Consider the following 20,556-nt stretch of genomic DNA (forward strand, 5'->3'; position numbering starts at 1 on the left):
CCGTCGCATTTGTCAACACCGTCGCAGAAGTTATTGTTCGATGTCCCCGAGCAAGTTGTGGTAGTTGGCTGGAATGCGTCGACGGGACAGATGCCACTCGTACCGGTACACGATTCTGCCACGTCACACTGGCCCTTGGACGCGCGGCACACGGACGTTGACGGCAAGAACTTGTCGACGCAGTTGCCAAAACCATCGCAGAGATCTTGTACGTCGCATGCGCCACCCGACTGAGTTCCGGTGCATGTCTTGGAGCTTGATTGAAAGGCATCGATTGGGCAGGAGCCACTCGTCCCGGTGCAGGACTCGGATACGTCGCACTGACCCTTGGAGGCGCGGCACACGGACGTTGATGGCAAGAACTTGTCGACGCAGTTGCCCTGACCGTCGCATTTGTCAACATCATCGCAGAGCCCATTGTTCGATGTCCCCGAGCATGTTGTGGTTGTTGGCTGGAATGCGTCGACTGGACAGATGCCACTCGTTCCGGTGCACGATTCTGCCACGTCACATTGGCCCTTGGAGGCGCGGCACACGGACGTTGACGGCAAGAACTTGTCGACACAGTTCCCAAGACCATCGCAGAAGTCGACGTCGTCGCATGGGTTGCCATTGCTTGCGCCAGTGCATGTTGTGGTCGATGGCGTGAACACATCATCGGGACACTCGCTGGACGTGCCAGAGCACATCTCGGCCTCATCACACTGGCCCTCGGACGCACGGCATACCGTCGTCGATGGCAAGTACTTGTCGACGCAGTTCCCGAAACCGTCGCACAAGTCTTGGTCATCACAGGCGCCGCCGTTGTTGGTGCCGGTGCACGTCGTGGACGAGGACTTGAATGCGTCGACGGGACACGCGCTGGCCGTGCCAGAGCACACCTCGGGCGCATCGCACTCGCCATCGGCTGGACGACACACCGTCTCGGAGCCTTTGAAGCCACTGATGCACGTGCCACGGAGGTCGCAGTAATCATTGGCGTCGTCGTCGCACGCACCGCCGTTCGAGCAGCTCTCGCCCGGGCACCTGGTGCCCAGTTCCAGTGGCGTGTACAGGCAGAACCCCGACGTAGTGCACGTGGTACTGTGGCACGTGAGTGCGGGGCATTCGCTGTCACTCTGGCACGGCAGGGCCGCGGCCTCCAAGAGATTCATGCTGACCGGAGCCGTCTCCGTCTCCAGAAGACCCATGGCAACCGAGAGCCCGATCGCATTGGCCACGGCGCAGACCCAGAGAAGCTTCATGGCAGATGGCAAATTGGAAAGTGCGAGACAGCTGAGCCGCCCACCGTCCAAATCCAGTCGACACCCAGCCCTACAACGGTTCGCAAGATACGCCCCTTAGTGAAAAGATCGTTTCGACTTTCTACGCGCGAAACACCCATTTCACACTGACGGGGAGGCGCGTGAATTAAAATTACCAGTCGCTGACCAATCAAAGGTATCGGTCGTACCACCTGCTCCGTTAAGGAGCACACCCAGGGGGTGGATGAAAAGCCTAGGGTGGTCCCGCAAAAATTCTGCGTTTTTCCAGCCGTTCCGCAAGCGAAACCAACCGACAAGTGGCCGCGTCCTCAGAGGCGCGGCCGTCGGTCATCCAGGCCGCGGCAGAAGGAGGCCTCGTCAGACGACGCCTTCGTGATGAGACCACTTGCTCTTGCTCCCGCTGACAAACATGGTCAAGCAGACGCAGTGGCCGGACGACATCATTAAAGAGCTATTTGAAATCTCTTCACATAATACGCATCCAATTTTTCATACGCTGCCGCAACCTCATAATTTCTCCAGTGGCGCCTGCCACCCTAGGGTACCAGGTAGAGCTGGCAGTTCCTCCGACCACGGGTGCCGTTTCTACCTAATAGGGTTGGCTGTTTTGCCCCGACCCCCTCCGAGTTTTGGCCTAAAGTTCAGTGGTACATTGCATGCGTGATCGGGGCCCTGTCACAGAGGTACTGGTCGTACGGTACTACCTCTGTGACCCGTACCACCCGTTCCGGGTTTGTTGAAGTGAGTCTATATAATTTACACTGAACTGGATATGGTGGTGGACTATCGATTCCAAGGTGCTACGACGAGCCGGCCGCCGAGAGGCTTAGCCGAGCGGAAGACGTGGCGTGTATACGGCACATGCCGGAACAAAGTTGTCGCGTAGCCATGCGTCGTGCCGCAGGGCTGTCATCATTTGGAAGAGGCACAATGCTTGAGTGTTCAGCAGCAGGTGTTGGAGGTGCAGCTTGGTCAAGAACGCGGCTCGTTGGGCGGCTGCCTCAGGCGTCACCAGGGGCGCCTCGGGGCGAAAGACTCGGTCGTTGCGGGCAAGCCAGACGGTGTGGAGCACGCACGCGCGGAGGATCGGCCACATCATGGCCACTGCACGCCGACGGTAGCGTTGGGCTGTCACCAGCGGTTCGAAGAGGAGCGCGGAAAGCGTCGTGGGAACCACCCGTTCCGGGTTAAAGTGTGGGTTCTGATTGGGCAACGATGATTGTACATATTGATATTGTACAGTACCGGTAACGCGCCTCCCCAACCCGGACAGGTGGTACGACTGCAAGGGCAACTGCGTCGACGTGTGTACTTGATGATCAAGTACACACAGGTAGATCAAGTCTTGATCTACCGTCGAATACGGTGTGCCGTCCGGCGGCGAGCGACCATGACGCTCCCGAGACGTGTACGTAGAAGCGATATCCTGTATGCGGGTTCACAAGGCCGATTTGCTTCAACAATCAATGGCAGGGAATAGGGTGCCACATGCGTGCTACAGTGTACTTGTGTGGTGGTACCAAAAGATTGCCTACACCTCAACACACTTGTTGTTCGTAGCTAGGACATCTCAACACACTTGTTCATAGCAATGTGTCGATTCGAGCAGCATTTCTTAACTGGTAGGAACGTAGTGGTAGACCAGGGGTGCTAGACCAGCCTTTAAAGGATAAATGGAGATATTTGCGAGGGGTCGCACAGAGCTGTTGACTGTGAATTGAAGTTTACAACTTGGTCGCGCCGTACACGGTCGCTTCGGGCTTGTTGAGCACGAGAACATTGAGCAAGTCGTTGAAAAACTTGGGAAAGTAGCGAGACGCGCGCGTGCAGTCGGGATGAAAGTTGCACTAAATATCCATCCAATCACAAGAGGAAGGGAAGGCGTAACACTAATACCTCGAGGACCACAGGGTGAATGACGTCGTCGCGCCACTCGAGCATCACGTCCACGCCGTACAGCGCACGCGACTTGTTGGAGTGGCCCAAACCTGCACACCGTGAGCGAGTGTCTTGGCGCATGCACGTACCCTGGGGCGCCGGGTGCGACGTGGCAGCCACGAAGAGCGCCTTGATGGCGTTGAAGATGTCGGCCTTGACGAGTGTCCAGTCCTGGCTCGGGTACTCGCGCGCAAACTGGTCTTCGAATTCTTGGTTGTGCATGATCTCGACGCCATAGTCGGTGTAGTTCATGACGGTAAAGTGCTTTTGGAAGTCGTCAAAGTTGTCCATCGTGAACGGTTTGTTGGCGATACGCAGCCAGTAGACACCGCTCACGTACAGCTCGAGCGGCTGCGTGTTGACGACCATGACTGTTTGAAGGATAAGACAATGTGTCCGTCAATGCGACGACGAGGTTACCGAGGAAGCGGAAGTCGAACTTGCGCTCCTTGATCAAAAGCGGCTGCGTAATGTACTTGCACGCGACCTTGGGGCCTGTTTGCGCGAGCTTGGCGAGGTTGGCCGACGACGTCGCAATCGTCGTATCTACGGCCAAATACGTCAAGATTGTGCAATGGCAAGCGACATACCGAGCGACCGCGCGAGGTTCCACGGCTTGCAGATCCAGACGTTGTCTTCACCGGCCGCATCACGCCGGACGTACTCTTGCATGAGCTCGGGGAGCTCCGACTCCATGTTGTACGTCAGCGCCATGAACGGCGGCTGCTGGTTGTTGCACGCGCTATAGCGCATGAGACACCAGCGTTTGAGACTGGCGCGTACCGCTTGCACGTCTCGTACAGGAGGTCCTTGCACGTGAGGACCTTCTCGTTCGGGAACTGGTTGAAGACCTTGACGTTTCCATTGGTCTCGAGTGAGACGTAGTCCTTGATGTGGCGCGTCGGCCACACGACGTTGGCGTCGTTCTCGTTGTCGACAAACACAAAGTTCGGGTCGTCCAGAAACTCCTTCATGAGCTTGAGATCCGTGCACACCTTGATTGGCAGCGCCCACGACGACGCCGGCGTCCGGACGCTCGCCGACGCACTCACAACCTCGTCGTCGCGCGTCGCCTGGGCGTCGTAGATGCTCGTCTGCCGAAGCCGGCGCGCTGCGCAGATGGCTGGGAGTTGCGCCACGTACTCTTCGCCGCTGGGAAAGAAAATGCCGGCGAGAAGCGCGATGCGGACGTCGTCGGTCGCCGCCGTCGCGTACGCGAGGGACGCAAAGTCCCCGGCCTCGACATCTTGGATCGGCCACAGGATCGAGAACGCGCACTGCGCCGGCGCGTAGTAGAAGGGCGCCATGCGAAAGGTGGGCGCGTCGGCGTGCTCGATCGCAGACCCAAACTCGTCCATGATGTACCAGATCGTCGCGGCCTCTTCGGGGCGGAGGTGCCCAAGGCGGTACGAGTTGGCGTAGCGCCACATGGCCCGGAGCACAGCCGTCGCGCGGTCGTGGGTCGTTGCTGACTCGTCGGCCGGCAACTGCATGAGCGCCTCCATGCGCGGCAAGAGCGACGGCGCCGTCATGAGCGCCACGCGCGCCTGGTCGTTGTCGGTCGTGTACGTCCACGCGTGGTCGATGAGGAAGACGGCATCCGCGTCCGCCGCGGCCATGTCCCGCAACGCGACTGCGTGCAAGTCACCGTCTTCGTCGGCCGCGAGCTGAAAGTAGCTGCCGGCGTCAAAGATTTCGTTGCTACAGCGCAGGTCAAGACTCGCGGATGTAGGAGAGATGCGTACCTGAGCTTCTCGAAGAGCGAGGGCCAGAGGTGTTCGGGGATCGCCGCACCGCGGAGCTGCGCCTCGTGGTGCGTCAAGAACATCGCAAACGCCTTCGCACTCATCGTGGCCTTTGTGGTTTCAATGTCGAGCAGCGGTATGCTGCGCGTCCGGATAACGTAATAAATGGCAGTCAACCCCTGATCGCCTTGTCCCCGGATTGGAGGAATCGCGATGCAAATCTTGAAGCTGACCAATCAAATCATCGCCGCGCCTGGCGAGCGATAAGCTGGAGTGTGATTGGCTGTATTTCCGGATCGCGCCCTGACCGTCTTGCTCACCACGCCATTCTCATGAGAAGACGCTGAACAGTCTTGTAACAAGAGGTCCAAACCAAACGCACGTCTCAAGCATGCACGATCTTCTTGACCCCTCGTGTACCCAAGCCGGAGTCCCGCCGGTCGACACCAGACCCATCGTCAGTAGTGGACGAAAACAACCCCAGCGACGTTGATCGCTTCCATTTCTTCTGTTGTAAGGTTGGTATCGCATTGATACTGCTCACACAAACTTTCACACCACCTCTCCTACGACGCATCATCGGGGTATTGCAACGAATCGCGCAGACTCCGTAGCCTTGGCTGTAAGCCTTGGAGGCAAACTGAGCTGCAAGTCTAGAGTTGAGTCGGAGCGACTGGCCGCGGCGGTGGCTGGGCCAGCAGCGCTAGTGCCACGAAGCGACGTCCGGTCAGAAAAGCCAATGGTAAACCCACGTTGACGTGGCACTCGGAGCTTTGTTGGCATGCGCAGAAGGCAGTAAAGACCGTCCGCGCCAGGTCCGCGGTGGTAACGCTGGTCCCTGCCACTCTTGGCGTCACCGAATCTCTCGTCGTCGGCTGCGTCCTAGCACGTACACTACGGGTGCCTGCGACCGCGGTGGTTGACAAAGAGGCTGCTAACGTCGTGGCAGCTTCAAGAAGGCAGGAGTCTGGTGGCGGTGCGGATTCCTTAAAACGACGCGCGTTGCATACAAACATCCAGTCATAAAAAGCGTTGCGCTCCGCGGATTCCACGTGGACCCAATGTCATTTGATTGATTTCGTCTCGCATAGCTTGGTCTTTGTATTGCGAATAAAACATGTTTATTCTACGATGCTCGTATCTCGCTGGGTTGTAACGATTTTTCATTTCCCGACAAGGTCCGAAGTAGCATGAGCACGTCGGCGGCGTCGTCGCGGCCGTCAAGCACCGCGACAAGCGCGGTCTCAAGCGCGCCAGTCCTCGGCCCGATCCCGCAGGGCGTCCTGCTCTACGGCCAGCAGCTGCGCCTCATGGCGGCGAGCTCGTACCACAGCGCGAGCGCGCCCACCGATGTCGGGCTCGGCGTCTACGAGAAGAAGGGAAAGCATGGCATCCTCAACTGCGTGCCACCGCTCGGGCCGTCGCAGGAGCACCTCTTCAAGGAGGATGAGTACACGGTGCTCGACCCGAGCAAGACGCACAAGCTTGGGTCGCCCGTCCAGTTTGGCCACACGCTCGTGCTCGTGAACCAGAACGACGAAGTCTGGAACAACAAGACGGGTGGCATCACGGGCTACATTGGCCCACGCCCGCGCCAGACGCCCGGGGAGATGTTTGTTAGCTTCCACCCGAACCCCAAGGGCCCGCAATCGACATCGCTCTTCGTGCACTTTGGGGACTCGATCGTCATTGACGTCGAGGACGCCAACCGCCACGTGCGCGCGTACAACAAGCGCCTCACCAACTTTAAGAAGCCGACGTCGTCGATCCTCGGCGGCTACATTTGCTGCGACGGCAAAGGTAATCTATAGCTGCCTCGAACGTGAACTTATGTGTTGCAGGCCACGACCTTCACTGCACGATCGCGCCGCCCAAGCTCCAAGTAAAGCAAGTGCGACTCAAGTCCAAGATTCTCTCGGGCTATCAGTTTGGGCAGCCAATCGACATTACGAACGAAGACAAGACGATCGAGGTGCGCTTCAGCCACGACAAGACGCTCCTCTTGACGCCCGAGCTTGTACAAGACTTGGTCCGCGACAGCCAGAACTCGTCGGGCCCTCTCTACGTCCCGCTGACCAATGGTCCGGGCGGGGTCCAGCTCAGCTTGCAGGTCGCTCCGGACCCGTCGTCACCCGCGTACCGCGCACCCGAACCGTCCGTGCCGATGACGCAGGCGCTGGCGCAAAAGCTCCAGGAAACGCCGGTGCACAAGGTCTCGATTCTCGTGGTCATTTCGTCCGTTGTACGTTGCTGCACAAGCCTGTCCTAGCCCAACACCTGCTGCTTGTGTAGATCCTCGCGCTGCTCAAGCGTTCCGGCCTCGTGCATCAGTGGATCGCTGTCGCGCTCGCGGCGTGTATTTGGACACCAGCGATGTTTCTTCTGCTCTCGGGCAACCAAGCGACGCCCAAGAAGCCATCGTCGACGACGTCGGCGCAGGAAATTGCCGCTCCTGGCACGAAGAAGCTCGTGCTGCTGCAATACGTCTTCCGACGTGACGCTGAGGGGCCGGTGGCGCCATTAGCTACCGTTGCCACCGTCGCCAAGGGCGAGTCGCCGCCCGTGCCGCAGCGGTACATGAACGCTGTCAAGGGCGACCCCGCCGCGGCCCTCGGTACAAACCCATGTTTTCATGAGAACGATCCTCAAGGCGGTTGCCACTAGTGCGCTGGGAGGACACGCTCGCGTGGCGCAAGGAGGAGGGCGTCGACGGCATTCTCGACGAGCCGATGCCGTTTTTCCGTCTCATCAAGCAAAACTACCCGCACTACTACCACAAGCGTGGCCTGCACAACGAACCCGTCTACTACGAGAAGCCGGGAAAAATCGATCTCAAGCTGCTTCGCACCGAAGGCGTCACGCTCGAGAACCTCATTCGCAACTACACGATGATCTCGGAGTTTCTCTGGCGCGTCGTCGAGAAGGACGACAACCAAAAGTGCATCACGGTCATCGACGTCGAAGGCATTGGCATGGCCGACTTTGGCGGCGAAGTCGTCGACTACATCCGGAAGGCGTCGTCGTTTACAGGTAGATGATGCATATTGTCGATGTCGACACGCGATACATTGATACTGCTGTTGTAGGCAAGCACTACCCGGAGCGCTGCGCGTACATCTTTGTTGTCAACGTGCCCATGTGGTTCAACATGATCTGGAAAGTCGTGCAGGGCATGATCGACGAGGTCACGCGCGAGAAGGTGACGATCGTCCGCGGCAAGAGCGCGATCTATGAGGCGCTCGTCAAGCGCATTCCGGTCGAGAACATTCCGGTCGAGTACGGCGGCCAGAGCGAGGGCAAGTCGCCCGAAGAGGAAGTGCTCTTCAAGCTCATGGACTTCAACAACCACGTCGACGGCGTCGAGAACCCGCTCGTTGGGGCGTACACGCGCAAGCCGTTCGTGGAGGCGTCGTAAGCAGACACCAATGGATCATCAGAGACAGGAACGATAGTATATAATGCATGACAACACATACGCGTTCTTATAGTCGTCCTACATGTAGCCGACCGAGTTTTTGCGCCCGCGGTCATCCGCCTCCTGTCGTTCCGGTTGTTTGAAAAGATATGGGCCCTCGGAACCTTGATAAATAGCGACTCGGGTAGCAACGTACACGTATTGCCACAGCTCCAATCTCTTCCTTGGATATGTCATCATGGTTGTACCAGTAGACCATACAACGATGTACAACTTGACCATTATTGTCGACGACCGCGACGACGGCTTGCGAACGACGTGCGATTTCCATATCTTTCTTCGGGCGCGATGCCATTGGTGGATATAAATTACATCTCGTTCATACAAATCGCATGATATTTCAAATCTATCCAAAGTTGCGTCAACAGCACCCGTGGCGCCAGTCGCTGATTTCCGAGGTCGTCGCCAAGAGGATGGTGGGTCGCTCGCTCTGGAACATTGCTTCGGGCCTTTTGACGCGTGCGCTGACGCGGGACAAGGCGGCGCTGGCCGACGTTGCCATCACGCGCCGCCACGTGTGGAAGGCGCGCAGCGGCTTCCTCGACATTGACCTCAATTTGCACCTCAACAACTCGTCGTATCTGTACAACATGGAGCTCGCGCGCTGGCACATGACAGGGTACTTTATCAGCGGATTTGTCGAAGCTCACGCGTCGAGTAGGCTCAGCGGGCTGCTTGGCCTCGCCTTTCAGCGCCGCTGGATGTTTATCGTTGCGTCGCAGTCGATCCGGTACCGCCGGTCCATCGCGCCCTTTGCGCCGTACGAGATTCACACGCAAATGATTCACTGGGACGAGAAGTGGAGCTACATCTCGCACCAATTCGTGTGCCCCAAGACTGGGGCTCTCTACGCCGAAGGTTCGACTTCAAGTACTTGGCATCGATGTCACGTCCAAGCGTAGGGCTCACGCGCGCGATCTTCAAGCGCGGCAAGAAGACGGTGAGCATGGCCGAGGCTGCCGAGGCACTCGGCGTGGCGTTGCCGGTCCTTGGTGACGAGCCCGCGATCGTCAAGGGTTTTGTGGCCTGGGAAGAAGCGACGAAAGAGAAGAACGGCGATTGGGACGCTGCCGCGCACGTGTCGCACGCGCCGTTCTGGCAAGAGTCGGTCAACTTGCCGTCCGTCAACCAGCCCAAGTAGAGGCGACCGTCAACACGACTGTTTAATAGATGCACACATTGCTGGTGCATTGGTGTGTTGACGTGTTGCATCCACGCTTTTTGAATCGACGATGCGGCGGCTAGGAGCTAAACCTGTCGCGTGCGAGCGTCTGATGTGCTGCAGTGGTTACCACCGGCCGGTCGTGCCCCATCCCCACAGCGCTACTTGGGCGAGATGACAGTCGATGACGAGACATCGGTGCAGTCAACGCTCGGGGCTCTGCCGTGTCCTTGACGCTACTCGGCCTGTGTTGTCGACGTCGCATGGGAAGGCGCCAGAAGATACCGCGTGCAAGATGCTGGCGATGATGCATTTGACATTCAATGATGTATCCGCAGCAATACATCGCATTGAGAATTTCTCTGGCTTTGCATATTCTTGCACGAGTACTCTAGTAAAACAACATGACGTTGAACATTTGACCTACATGTATGTGTGTGCGGAGCTGTCGAGGACGGCCGACGTAACCGGTTGGCGCCTCGTTTCGGCTGGGAAGAGCTGCAATTGGTCGAAAAGATGGGATTATGGCCAATAAAACGCGACGCGTTTGTATTTTCAAACACGATGGATCCGGACGGCGTGGTCACGACGACGTCGGGACGGGGGTACGTCATGGACTTTGGCGACGTCTTCCTGCAGACGCCCGCCGACGCGACGCCGACCGCCGGTGACAGAAGCAGCGCGCCAGTGATAGCTATGCCGGCCGCGCCAAGCGACGCGGTGCGATGGGGCGCGACCAAGCCCTGGCAGCTGCCTGCGTACAACTCACTCGACGACAACGCAGTGTACCTCAACCGGCAGATCGAGCTGCAGCACGTTGGCGTACGTGCGCTGCCGGTCCGCGCCCTGCGATTTGCGACGTCGTCGTCCGAGGACGAAGTCCGGCAGATCATGGACTGCATTCACTGGCTCCTGCACTCGCGCCGGGAAGAGGTCTTGCGCAACGACGAGCTCACCGAGCAGTTTGCCAGGCTCGAGAAGGACGTTGCGCGCAAGGCGAGCCAGCTGCAGATCGCCAACATCCACCTCGAGAGTGAGCGCAAGGTACACTATCCGTCCAGCGATGCATGGGATGTAGTATTGACGATGTATGGCTAGAGGAACGCAGATCTGGAGAACCTGCTTGCGGCGCGGGACGCAGCAATGGCCCGCGAGAAGCTGGCGCTTCAAGCCGACAAGCGCGCCCTCGAAAAAAGTGTATTCAGTAGGCCGGTTGAAGTGTCATTTTCTGAAGACCTCACGACGCCGTAGGCTGCAGCACGTCGACTCGAACTACAAGGCGCAACTCCGGAAGAGCGAAGTGCAGTACGAACGCCTTCAGAAACAGTACACGCAGCACCTTAATAAGGCGAGCTCCGAGAAGCGGGTACGAGGGCGGTGGACACCATTTTCCATGCTGAGAATTCGTTGTAGGGCATGGCACTCGGAAAGGAGCTCAACGGTCGCGCCGAGAGCTTGCGCATGCGCAAGGACATCCAAAAAAGAGCGCAGGGCGAGCACGCGATCGTCAACAAGGTTACAAACCGGACTTTGGATGCTAATGGATAAGACCGACGACACGGCGTCGTAGATGCTCAAGTCGTACGAGCAGCAGCACACGACACTCGTGACCGAGAACGACACGCTGCGCCGACAACTGGTCAAGTTCCACAGCGAGCTCAAGCAACTAACGACCGAGTTCAAGGCCACGACGCGCTGGCTCACCAACCAGTAGACTAGGTTGCGATGGCAACACGTCCTCAGATGTATGCGTACAGGCAAGGTATGCCTCAAGACGTCGAGACGCAGCTCCAGCTCGGCGACGAAAGCGTCGCGGCCAACCTCTTTACGATGCCGATCCTGGATGCGTCTGCGTCAGGCAACAATGTGCTCGCGATGATCGAGGACCGGCTCGAGTGTCTCCGGGCAAAGGTACGAGCCAAGAAAGGCGTATCTGAGCTCTTGGACGCGTAGATTGGGCGCCTCTTGGAGCTCAAGCACGAAAAGCACGTAGCGACGCTGGAAGCACAGCTGCGTGACGCGGTCCGAATCATTCAGGAGCAAGATCACTTGATTCACCTCGCGCTCGACGACGCCTCACCGAAGATGCCGAGTGGCGAGCCGCGACTTGAGCTCTCACAGCTCGAAGACATGATGGAGTCGCTCTCGCACGAAAAGCAGGCGCTGGCCATCACCGCCGAGCACATGGAGTCGGAGCGGCACCTCTTTACACAGCAAGCCGAAAAGCTCGACCACGACCGCTTAGCGTTCGAGGTACGAATCTCAATCGATGGATGGCGGAAGATCCTCTTGAGTAGATGTTTCGGCAAGAGATCTTCCTGGACGAGACGGACGACCGCGTACGGCCAGACTCGAAGAAGCGCCACCGCCCGTCGTCGACCAACGTGCCACCGTCGCCCGTGTCGTTGCTCGGCCTGCCACTACCTCGTACGTTGGCGTCGAGAGTTGCGTTCCTGACACGCATATAGCGACGCCCGAGACGACGCGTGTGCTACGCCAGATTGGCTTCGACAAGCACGGTCGGCCCATGAGGTTGGTCATGCATACGGAGCGCGAGTGGCGCTTATATCTCGACTAGTCCGATCGCGTCGCCAGTGGGAGCATCGACCAGTTTAATGATGGAAGACACGGACATGGGCCTGCTAGACGACCACAGCATGTGACCAACAACTCAAACCAACGAATAGGAATGTAGTCGTCCGTGTCTGACCAGCAACTAAGCCATGGCTTTACCGGGAGACATCTTGCCAGTCATTTAAACATTTTTAAACGTCTATCTCTCTCACAATCGATGCGCGGGTGGACTTGAGGTGTAAAAAAGCACTGGCTGCGACATGTGTAAAACACTGTTTTTCCTGATTGTGTGTCGTCGGTACCAATTCAAGTATCCCATTCCCAACGCCATCTAATAAAACGCAGCCAGAGTGGCAGTAGCACGGCAGAGATGGCCAAGGACACCAACATCTTCACCAAGGTGAGCGCCAAGATCATCAAGACCAAGGTGCCGCCGCTCTTCTCGACGGGCCTCTCGACGACGTACGTGCTGCAGGTGCACAACGCGGCGACGGACCACAGCTTCCGCATCGGAAAGACGTACACGGACTTTGTCGTGCTCCGCGACCAGCTCCTGCGCGCGCACGACTGCGACAACGGAGCGCTCTGCGCGGCCTTTTCCAGCGACATGCACGCGCACTTCCCGCCCAAGGTGCTCATGCACCGCCACGCCGACGTCGTGCATTTGCGCGAGTGGAAGTTCCAGGACCTCCTCGACCTCGTCGTCCGCTTCATCAACGCGTCGCGCAGCAGCACGTGTGCGTACGCGCGCGAGGCCGTGCCCAACAGCCTCATCGTCTTCCTCTTTGACGGCGCCAAGATGGACAAGCGCAAGTTCTGGATCCCGCTCCAGCGCACGCACCGCGGGCGGCGCATTCCTCGCGCCGTCATCGAGGAGGCCATTCGCATTGCCCGCGACAACCACGGCGTTGACGAGGACGACGAGGTCAACGAGCGTCACATGGGAAGCATCGACTCGATTCTCGAGAGCCACGGCAGCGTTGCGGTCGTCGAGTCGGTGCTCGACGCCGCTGGGTCCCCGGGATGCGCTCTCGATGTCGGGACACCTGAAGTCGCCAACCAGCATCGTGAGAACAACAACGCCAGCCTCGACGACGACGACGACGACGCCATTGCGACGCCAACCGCCGTCGCGGGTCTCCTTCACTCGCTGCGGAAGACGCTGGAGGCGATCGACGACGCGAAAAACTTGGCCGCCCTCGAAGACCAGGTCAAGAGCCTCTTCCGCGACCGCCACACGCAACTACATGTTTCAACACATTAAAGCGGATGCTTATATCATACGATCAGAAATGGCATTTGCACTAAGGCGCGCGTGGCCGGTCGCAGGCGCCACACGTTGGCGCGGTCGTCGCGTTAATGAGCGTGCACGTCGCGCAAAGCCACGGTACCCGGCGTTCAAACTCGAGCGTCACGGGTTCCGACGTCGTGATCAGCTCCTCCATGAGCTGGTACAAGGTTTTGGCGTGCACGTCCGAGTCGTTGAGCCGTACCAAGCGGTCGCCGAGAGCGATCGCGCCGCACGCCTCGGCGGGGAGTGCGTCGCCAGCGGCGTTCTTCTCGAGCGCTGAGACGTACACTTCCGAGTCTTTCTTCGCCAGGACAAGCCCGAGGCCGCCGTCCATGGCCGTGAGCTGCACACGAAGGCGCGTTCGCCCCGACTTGGCGCTGGCTTCGGCGCCTTGAAACACCACAAAGTGGCGCTGCTTCTTTGGTGACAAGGGCACGGACGCTGCGGGAACAGACGCAGCGACAGCAGGTGACGAAGCCTGTGGCATCGGACGTGTCGTGACGGTCGTTGATGGCGACGACGATGTTTGACTCGGCGACATCTACGTGTTTCGTTGGATTCGGGTCGATGGATGGTATGAATGACAGGCGCACCGGTGGTATCCGAAGGGACGTAGGGGACGACGGGCGAGAGATATCGAGCGCAATATCAAGGGTATCCAGCGCATCGATGGCCTCAAGCGTCGGCAGATGCGGCGCCAGGTCCACGAGGTCTTCGACACGTGTGGAAAAGGCAGTTGCCGGGAGCGTCGGTCGCGACCCTGGCGAGCTCACCGGCGACCGCACGTCGGCGTCGAGGCTGCTCTTGCGGTGGTGCACAACGTCTGCGAGCGACTCGAGCTCCTCGTATTTAAGCGTCTCCTTTTCCCAAAAGAGAATGGTCGGCTGGTAGCAGCCGCGCTCGATGCGCTGCCGCACGTCGTGCCACGTACCCACCTAGGATTCGGATAGATAAGATGCATGGCTGGTCGTTACGACCCACCGTGCGCACGGTCTTGTCGTCGAAGAGATACCACGCGCGGTCGCCCGACTGGGACCGAAAGAAGCTCACGTAGTGCTGGCCGTAGTAGCACACCATGCCGCGAAACACATACTGCGCATCCTCCTTTGGCGCTTCGGCTGCGTCGCCGCCGAGCTGAAACACATGGCTCAGGTCGAGCGCGTGCGGAATGACGTTGGCGAACGCCTTGAGCTCCCTCCCACCAACGCTGTTGGAGGGCCACACGATACTGATGGCGAAGACGATCGGGAGCTTGAGCAGCCACCTAAAAAGTCCTCGAATGTCTCATGGCTTGTGCACCGCACTCGATCGTACCGCTCGACGCGGCAATGGCCCTTGCAGCCCGTCGCGTCGGCGTCCGGACACGACTTGCCCGGGCCGTCGTTGAGCAGCGCTTTGAGGACGGACGCGAAGCTTGGCGCGTCGGCCTTCCTACTCGTAAAGTACGACGTTTCGTCGCCCACGTACTTGTAGAGCTCCGCAAAGTAGACGCGGTACAGCGTGTCCTTCCACATGTCGGGGTCCGACGTTGCGCCGCAGCTCGCGCAGTGATGCACGTCAAACATATCGGCCTCGAAGAGCGCGTGCGCGATGCAGCGCGGCTCGCATGTCGTGTCTTTGATCTGCATCGAGGTCGCGAGGTCGCCGCTGCGGCACTGGTCGGCGTGCATGAAGGCGAGGATCGTGTCCAGCGTCTCGGTCGCGTCCGCCATGCGCCCGACCTGGAAGCGCTCGCGGTACAGGATGTCGAGCGCGATGCGCACGTTGTCTGGCGCGAGCGCGTCCTCGTCGCTAAACTCGTAGAAGGCGAAGATTTCTTTGAGCTCGCAGAGGAGACAGGCCTCGCCGAGGCCGTGCACGTGGTCGCTCGTTGAGATGAGGACGCGGAAGCTGTCGAGGTGCCAGAGCGACTGGATGATGACGTTGAGGAAGCAGTTGTTCTGGCCCGCGTAGTTGGTTAGACCCTTGTGCAGCGACGCGTGCTTGAGCAGCGTGGCCCGGTCCATCGCTCCGACTCGCGGTAACTCCACGTTTCGAAGCTGTAACACCGTGTGTTCACGTTAAACAGTCATGTTCACGTTAAACAGACGTCTAACACATTTCGCCAAACGGAACTGGAAAACATCAACAACTTGTACTTACAGTGTTAAGATTGCTACAATACAAGGATTTGCCTGTCATGCAATGGGAGGTATCATTCTGGACAACGCGAGACCTTGCGTGCGTCGGTATCGCGCGCTCCCATAATGAGTCACCTAGTTCGAGCAGAGTTATCGATTTTACGGCCAAGCCGACGACGTCGATCTTGGGTGTTTCGCGACGCAAGGCGCCGAAACGATCTTTTCGAGAGCGAAGCTGCTCTTGTTAAGCAAGAGGCTCCATTGACGCCGTTCATGTCATGGCCAACTCGTACGGCTTCGTGTAGCCGAGTTAGTTCTACAAGGGCAGCGTTGTCGGTTGGTGTATGTGGTGATCACGTAGGCGAAGCACTCGCGCGCAGACGCCATACTACACTCGACTCGGCCACGGTGGCCACGGGGAATGCACTAGCGCAGATGCTGGAGCCTTCGGTGCGGGGCCGCATCCTTCCCACGGTATAGCACGAGGAAGCTGGACGGTGTGCACGCAATCCATCGTGTCGAGCTTTCGACGTACTGCAGCGGCAAGAGCGGGTGTTGCCCTGTTCTCACGTCGGTCACCCTAGGCTTTTGGTAGCTCTTTTGATCCACCCCCTGGGAGACCCGGGGTCCTTCTGTGACGCGACTGCTGAACCTGGAACAGGTGGTACGACGGATACCTTTGATTGGTCAGCGACTAGTAGTTTTAATTCGCGCGCCTCTTTGACCTGGAGCAGGTGGTACGACCGATACCTTTGATTGGTCAGCGACTGGTAGTTTTAATTCACGCCCCTCCCCAACCTGGAACAGGTGGTACCGTCGGACGGCCCGCCAGTGTGAAATGGGTGTTTCGCGCGTAGAAAGTCGAAACGATCTTTTCACGAAGGGGCGTATCTTGCGAACCGTTGTAGGGCTGGGTCTCGACCGGATTTGGACGGCGGGCGGCTCATCTGTCTCGCACTTTCCAATTTGCCATCTGCCATGAAGCTCTTCTGGGTCTGCGCGGTGGCCAATGCGATCGGGCTCTCGGTTGCCATGGGTCTTCTGGAGACGGAGACGGCTCCGGTCAGCATGAATCTCTTGGAGGCCGCGGCCCTGCCGTGCCAGAGTGACAGCGAATGCCCCGCACTCACGTGCCACAGTACCACGTGCACTACGTCGGGGTTCTGCCTGTACACGCCACTGGAACTGGGCACCAGGTGCCCGGGCGAGAGCTGCTCGAACGGCGGCGCGTGCGACGACGACGCCAATGATTACTGCGACCTCCGTGGCACGTGCATCAGTGGCTTCAAAGGCTCCGAGACGGTGTGTCGTCCAGCCGATGGCGAGTGCGATGCGCCCGAGGTGTGCTCTGGCACGGCCAGCGCGTGTCCCGTCGACGCATTCAAGTCCTCGTCCACGACGTGCACCGGCACCAACAACGGCGGCGCCTGTCGATGACCAAGACTTGTGCGACGGTTTCGGGAACTGCGTCGACAAGTACTTGCCATCGACGACGGTATGCCGTGCGTCCGAGGGCCAGTGTGATGAGGCCGAGATGTGCTCTGGCACGTCCAGCGAATGTCCCGACGATTTGTTCACGCCATCGACCACAACATGCACTGGCGCAAGCAATGGCAACCCATGCGACGACGTCGACTTCTGCGATGGTCTTGGGAACTGTGTCGACATGTACTTGCCGTCAACGTCCGTGTGCCGCGCCTCCAAGGGCCAATGTGACGTGGCAGAATCGTGCACCGGAACGAGTGGCATCTGTCCAGTCGACGCATTCCAGCCAACAACCACAACATGCTCGGGGACATCGAACAATGGGCTCTGCGATGATGTTGACAAATGCGACGGTCAGGGCAACTGCGTCGACAGGTTCTTGCCATCAACGTCCGTGTGCCGCGCCTCCAAGGGTCAGTGCGACGCCAACTACCACAACATGCACGGGAACGTGCAACGGCAACCCATGCGACGGTGTCGATAAATGCGACGGTAAGGGGAACTGCGTCGACATCTTTCTGCCGTCGACGACGGTGTGCAAGCCCTCCGCCGTGTACGCGCTTTCAACGTTCTGCAGCGGCAAGAGCGGGTTTTGCCCTGTCACCGCGTCGTTGTTGGAAGGCAACCTTCGCGAGATGATGACCGACGACCAGGCGCCGGTGCAGTCGATGCTCATGGCCGTGTCGCCGTCGTCGCCCATGGTGCTTCTCGGCCTCGTCTGTGTCGTCGCTGCTGCCGTTGCCATGGTCACGATGCGTCAACGCCGCGACGACCTCGCGCTGGAAGACGCCACGTACAAGCTGCTAGCGACGCACGAAGACGCGTCGATCGCCTTGTAACTTTGCCGTATGAACTCGCCTTCCTTGCATACTAGTATGGTGATTGATTCGCAACAATAATAAATGTACTTTTCGTTCTGTAATGCTATGGTTCGCATCTTTCTGCTGTACGCCAACGCAACTGTTCAGTACACTTGTGGCCCGCCGAGATCGCACAGAGCAGAAGAGAGTTCCACCCCATGACCATCTTGCTCGTCTTCGCGTGCTCGAACTTGTGCTCACACTGTCAATGGACTTGTCGCTCTTCGGGTAGAACCTTGGAAGCATGGCCTTGAAGAGCTCGTTCTCGACGCCATCGATGGCAAAGGTAGGTAGCTCGTGAAGACGCGTGCGACGCGCGAGCCATTTTCCACTGGCTCACATCTTGATCTTAGCCGCTCTTGCAACAAAACCTGGAGTCTCGAGCAGGTACTTGATCGAGCTTGGCTGTAGCGTTCGCGCCCATTTTGCGGATGTAGGCCTCGAAGGCGAGCCCCGTCTCTGATGTGCGCAGCGGTCGCGCAAGACCGAACAGCTCCTTCTCCAGCGACGGTGTCTCTCGACCAATGAGGCTCGACGGTAGAGGCCCAAAAAACACAAAGGTACCGCAAAGCCAAGCTCAGTACTGAGCGAGATGCTGTTGGTAACGAGCGCGAGGTCGACGCTGCAAACAAAAACCTCGCGCTCGGCTCTTGTGCATGTTCCAGCGGCTGATGCCATCCAAGAGGAGGATGCGAAGCAGCTCGTAGGACCCGTACCAGCCGTGGAAGCAAGCTTGGAGTAACTTGTGCAAGGACTCCAGCTGCGAAGACGACGGGAACATCACACAGTGGGATCTCCTTCGGCTGACGTTGGCATGCATGATTTCGTTGGGCGGGTCCGTCCGCTTGCCTTTCTCGAGCTGCTTGAGAATGACCAGGTGCAACTTCTCAAAGCCACTCTTGAACAAGTCTCTACCTCGGTACTGTTGCACAGCAGCCTCGAGTCGTGTCGCTATCGCAGCACGTGCATCGTCGGGCACATAGGTGCGCACAGAGCGGTGCGACCGGAAGAACGCCGGCGTAAGCTTGTCGACGTCAACGCCCTTGTCATGGAATTTTTGCTTAGAGGGCGTCGACGTCGTCTTGGTCGAGCGAGAAGAACGCGTTGGCGACCGTCGTGAACAATGAGCGAAGCGGCATGCACTCACGCCTGCAGACCGTGGAAGAGGTCGCGCCTGACAGCAACCTCTGGGACTTTTTCCACGAGGAAAGCCTCGTCCGAGTCGGGGTTACCGATCCAAATACCATCGATGTCGCCGAGCCGCGCCTTAAGCATCTCGATCTCCTTCTTGATCCCCTCTGAAGCTCTTCGACCGCGTAACCCAGAACCCGACTACCTCGTTGAGCTGGTTCATCATGGTGAAGACCGCTGTAAAGCCTTGCTTGCCGTCAGCGTCCCGCCCGTGCTTCGCAATGAAAAACGTGTGGCCGCTTACTGCAGGGCAGCGCCTCCAAACGTCGCATTTCGCTGCAGTGGACGTCGCGCACAAGGCCTGGACCAATGAGCGGGAAGCGCAAGCAGTGGCCAAACGAAGGAAACGCGACGATCGGGTTGGAGCTGGGAAAAATCGCGTAGACCTGAGCCACTGGTAGTGCAGCAGGTACCAGAGCTGCGCGTGCGCATAATGCTCGACCAAAGTTACCTTCTGCTGCGATGCGATTTGGCCGAAGCTGGCGCCACCCACCTTTGTTTCGTGCACTTGGCGTGCAAACGCCGTCGAGATGACCGTCTTCTGACGTCCTATAATATCTGGAACGGATACAGGCGCTCGCGGACCATGGGCGGCAGCAATAAGCCGCGGGTTGAGGGCCGAGAAGGACGTGTGCTTTCACCCATGAGCAGCACCAGACGAAAAATTGCGGTGGATGTAGCGACGTGCCACAAGCATGTTACAATCGAGATCCACAACCGGTTGAAAGCTCTCGCTCCATCCGTGCACCGAGACGCGGTTGCTGCCACATGTCGGGCACTGGATCGGGTGTGCGGCCAAATACGCCGCCGCAAAGGTCATCGGGCAAACTACGACGATCAAGCTCCATACAAACAAAACCGGCAGGCGATGCGTTCGAGATCATGGGCATGGATGGAAACGGAAATACATTACACGATGCTGCTGGCCTGTTGCTACGGTGCGCTGCAAGCGAGGCAACTTCGCCTTGATGTTGGCCCAGAATGCGTTCAACGCAGCAAAGCCATGAGCACGGTCTTGTCGGGCGCAAAGAGGTCGATGCTTGGTCTTCTTGATCGCCTCGACGCGGCCGTCGAGGTCGGCTTGCGCTTCTCGCCGAAGACAGCGCGCTCCGCCTCTTCGTGCAGCCGCTCGCCGCGCCGGACCTTGCCGATGTTCGCGCGCATCCACACCACGTCTTGTGCTTGTGGATCCAGCTCGTTTCGATCTGGAATGGATCACTTGGCTCCATCCTTAATTCTTTCTAGCCAATCACAAGACTTGGTTCACGACGACGTCTTAAATAGTGTGAGCACCATGCAGCACAACGACGAGTAGCAGTCCACAGACGCGCCAGCGCCACGCAGCAACCGGGTATACCTCTCCACACACTTCTTGAATGACGTGAATGCCGTTTCCGACGATGTACGTAGCGCAATCACGCGCGAATCGATTTTCCATTTTTTGAGGTGG

General features: G+C 58.6%; 9 protein-coding genes across 9 annotated transcripts in view; 5 read left to right on the forward strand and 4 right to left on the reverse strand.

Annotated features, from left to right (window-relative positions):
- Positions 1-1,244, reverse strand: part of SPRG_18976 (hypothetical protein) — a gene marked incomplete at both ends in the record, with an annotated part of 1,883 nt that extends 639 nt beyond the window's left edge. Inside the window, one exon of the mRNA XM_012339802.1 lies at positions 20-1,244. Within this exon, the coding sequence (XP_012195192.1) occupies positions 20-1,244 (1,225 nt within the window). The remainder of the gene's footprint in view (positions 1-19) is intronic.
- Positions 1,245-2,846: 1,602 nt separating this feature from the next.
- Positions 2,847-5,058, reverse strand: SPRG_01286 (hypothetical protein). The gene is made up of 7 exons (XM_012339507.1): positions 4,949-5,058; positions 3,987-4,904; positions 3,794-3,945; positions 3,624-3,749; positions 3,293-3,574; positions 3,162-3,253; positions 2,847-3,112 (listed from the first exon to the last, which is right to left on the reverse strand). The coding sequence occupies exons 1-7, from the start codon at positions 5,050-5,052 to the stop codon at positions 2,990-2,992; spliced, it is 1,797 nt and encodes a 598-aa protein (XP_012194897.1). The 5' UTR covers positions 5,053-5,058; the 3' UTR covers positions 2,847-2,989.
- Positions 5,059-6,119: 1,061 nt separating this feature from the next.
- Positions 6,120-8,441, forward strand: SPRG_01287 (hypothetical protein). Its single transcript, XM_012339508.1, has 5 exons — positions 6,120-6,748; positions 6,790-7,190; positions 7,241-7,562; positions 7,613-7,978; positions 8,035-8,441. Exons 1-5 carry the CDS (start codon positions 6,139-6,141, stop codon positions 8,361-8,363), a joined length of 2,028 nt encoding a protein of 675 aa, XP_012194898.1. The 5' UTR covers positions 6,120-6,138; the 3' UTR covers positions 8,364-8,441.
- Positions 8,442-8,771: 330 nt separating this feature from the next.
- SPRG_01288 (hypothetical protein) lies at positions 8,772-9,611 on the forward strand. Its single transcript, XM_012339509.1, has 3 exons — positions 8,772-9,042; positions 9,085-9,281; positions 9,326-9,611. The coding sequence occupies exons 1-3, from the start codon at positions 8,837-8,839 to the stop codon at positions 9,562-9,564; spliced, it is 642 nt and encodes a 213-aa protein (XP_012194899.1). The 5' UTR covers positions 8,772-8,836; the 3' UTR covers positions 9,565-9,611.
- Positions 9,612-10,147: 536 nt separating this feature from the next.
- On the forward strand, positions 10,148-12,053 carry SPRG_01289 (hypothetical protein; the record flags this gene model as incomplete). The annotated part of the gene is made up of 8 exons (XM_012339510.1): positions 10,148-10,629; positions 10,684-10,782; positions 10,844-10,951; positions 10,999-11,100; positions 11,156-11,295; positions 11,343-11,496; positions 11,539-11,838; positions 11,883-12,053. Coding segments are annotated over 8 exons (1,556 nt in total), but the record flags the coding sequence as incomplete, so codon positions are not given.
- A 446-nt stretch (positions 12,054-12,499) lies between these two features.
- SPRG_01290 (hypothetical protein) lies at positions 12,500-13,456 on the forward strand. Its single transcript, XM_012339511.1, has one exon. It carries the CDS (start codon positions 12,530-12,532, stop codon positions 13,421-13,423), a length of 894 nt encoding a protein of 297 aa, XP_012194901.1. The 5' UTR covers positions 12,500-12,529; the 3' UTR covers positions 13,424-13,456.
- Positions 13,457-13,463: 7 nt separating this feature from the next.
- On the reverse strand, positions 13,464-15,486 carry SPRG_01291 (hypothetical protein; the record flags this gene model as incomplete). The annotated part of the gene is made up of 4 exons (XM_012339512.1): positions 14,765-15,486; positions 14,432-14,714; positions 14,044-14,385; positions 13,464-13,991 (listed from the first exon to the last, which is right to left on the reverse strand). Exons 1-4 carry the CDS (start codon positions 15,454-15,456, stop codon positions 13,464-13,466), a joined length of 1,845 nt encoding a protein of 614 aa, XP_012194902.1. The 5' UTR covers positions 15,457-15,486.
- A 1,062-nt stretch (positions 15,487-16,548) lies between these two features.
- SPRG_01292 (hypothetical protein) lies at positions 16,549-17,928 on the forward strand (the record flags this gene model as incomplete). Its single annotated transcript, XM_012339513.1, has 3 exons — positions 16,549-16,911; positions 17,414-17,506; positions 17,553-17,928. The coding sequence occupies 3 exons, from the start codon at positions 16,549-16,551 to the stop codon at positions 17,892-17,894; spliced, it is 798 nt and encodes a 265-aa protein (XP_012194903.1). The 3' UTR covers positions 17,895-17,928.
- Positions 17,929-18,976: 1,048 nt separating this feature from the next.
- SPRG_01293 (hypothetical protein) lies at positions 18,977-19,926 on the reverse strand (the record flags this gene model as incomplete). The annotated part of the gene is made up of 6 exons (XM_012339514.1): positions 18,977-19,057; positions 19,110-19,202; positions 19,252-19,349; positions 19,414-19,492; positions 19,558-19,647; positions 19,855-19,926. The coding sequence occupies 6 exons, from the start codon at positions 19,924-19,926 to the stop codon at positions 18,977-18,979; spliced, it is 513 nt and encodes a 170-aa protein (XP_012194904.1).
- Positions 19,927-20,556: the final 630 nt, after the last annotated feature.

The sequence above is a fragment of the Saprolegnia parasitica genome (genome assembly GCF_000151545.1).
Source record: "Saprolegnia parasitica CBS 223.65 unplaced genomic scaffold supercont2.3, whole genome shotgun sequence".
In the NCBI taxonomy this organism is placed as follows: Eukaryota; Oomycota; class Saprolegniomycetes; order Saprolegniales; family Saprolegniaceae; genus Saprolegnia; species Saprolegnia parasitica.

Excerpts from the sequence above, each read along its gene's own strand:
- SPRG_01286 (XM_012339507.1), bottom strand. The coding sequence starts at position 5,052 with ATGAGTGCGAAGGCGTTTGCGATGTTCTTGACGCACCACGAGGCGCAG. Across the intron at positions 3,946-3,986 it reads CTGTACGAGACGTGCAAGCG|CGCGTGCAACAACCAGCAGC; the intron begins GTACGCGCCAGT and ends CATGCGCTATAG. Across the intron at positions 3,575-3,623 it reads GTTCGACTTCCGCTTCCTCG|TCATGGTCGTCAACACGCAG; the intron begins GTAACCTCGTCG and ends TCCTTCAAACAG.
- SPRG_01287 (XM_012339508.1), top strand. The coding sequence starts at position 6,139 with ATGAGCACGTCGGCGGCGTCGTCGCGGCCGTCAAGCACCGCGACAAGC. Across the intron at positions 7,191-7,240 it reads TCGTGGTCATTTCGTCCGTT|ATCCTCGCGCTGCTCAAGCG; the intron begins GTACGTTGCTGC and ends CTGCTTGTGTAG. Across the intron at positions 7,979-8,034 it reads GAAGGCGTCGTCGTTTACAG|GCAAGCACTACCCGGAGCGC; the intron begins GTAGATGATGCA and ends CTGCTGTTGTAG.
- SPRG_01288 (XM_012339509.1), top strand. The coding sequence starts at position 8,837 with ATGGTGGGTCGCTCGCTCTGGAACATTGCTTCGGGCCTTTTGACGCGT. Across the intron at positions 9,043-9,084 it reads GCGCGCTGGCACATGACAGG|GCTCAGCGGGCTGCTTGGCC; the intron begins GTACTTTATCAG and ends CGCGTCGAGTAG. Across the intron at positions 9,282-9,325 it reads TGGGGCTCTCTACGCCGAAG|GGCTCACGCGCGCGATCTTC; the intron begins GTTCGACTTCAA and ends GTCCAAGCGTAG.
- SPRG_01290 (XM_012339511.1), top strand. The coding sequence starts at position 12,530 with ATGGCCAAGGACACCAACATCTTCACCAAGGTGAGCGCCAAGATCATC.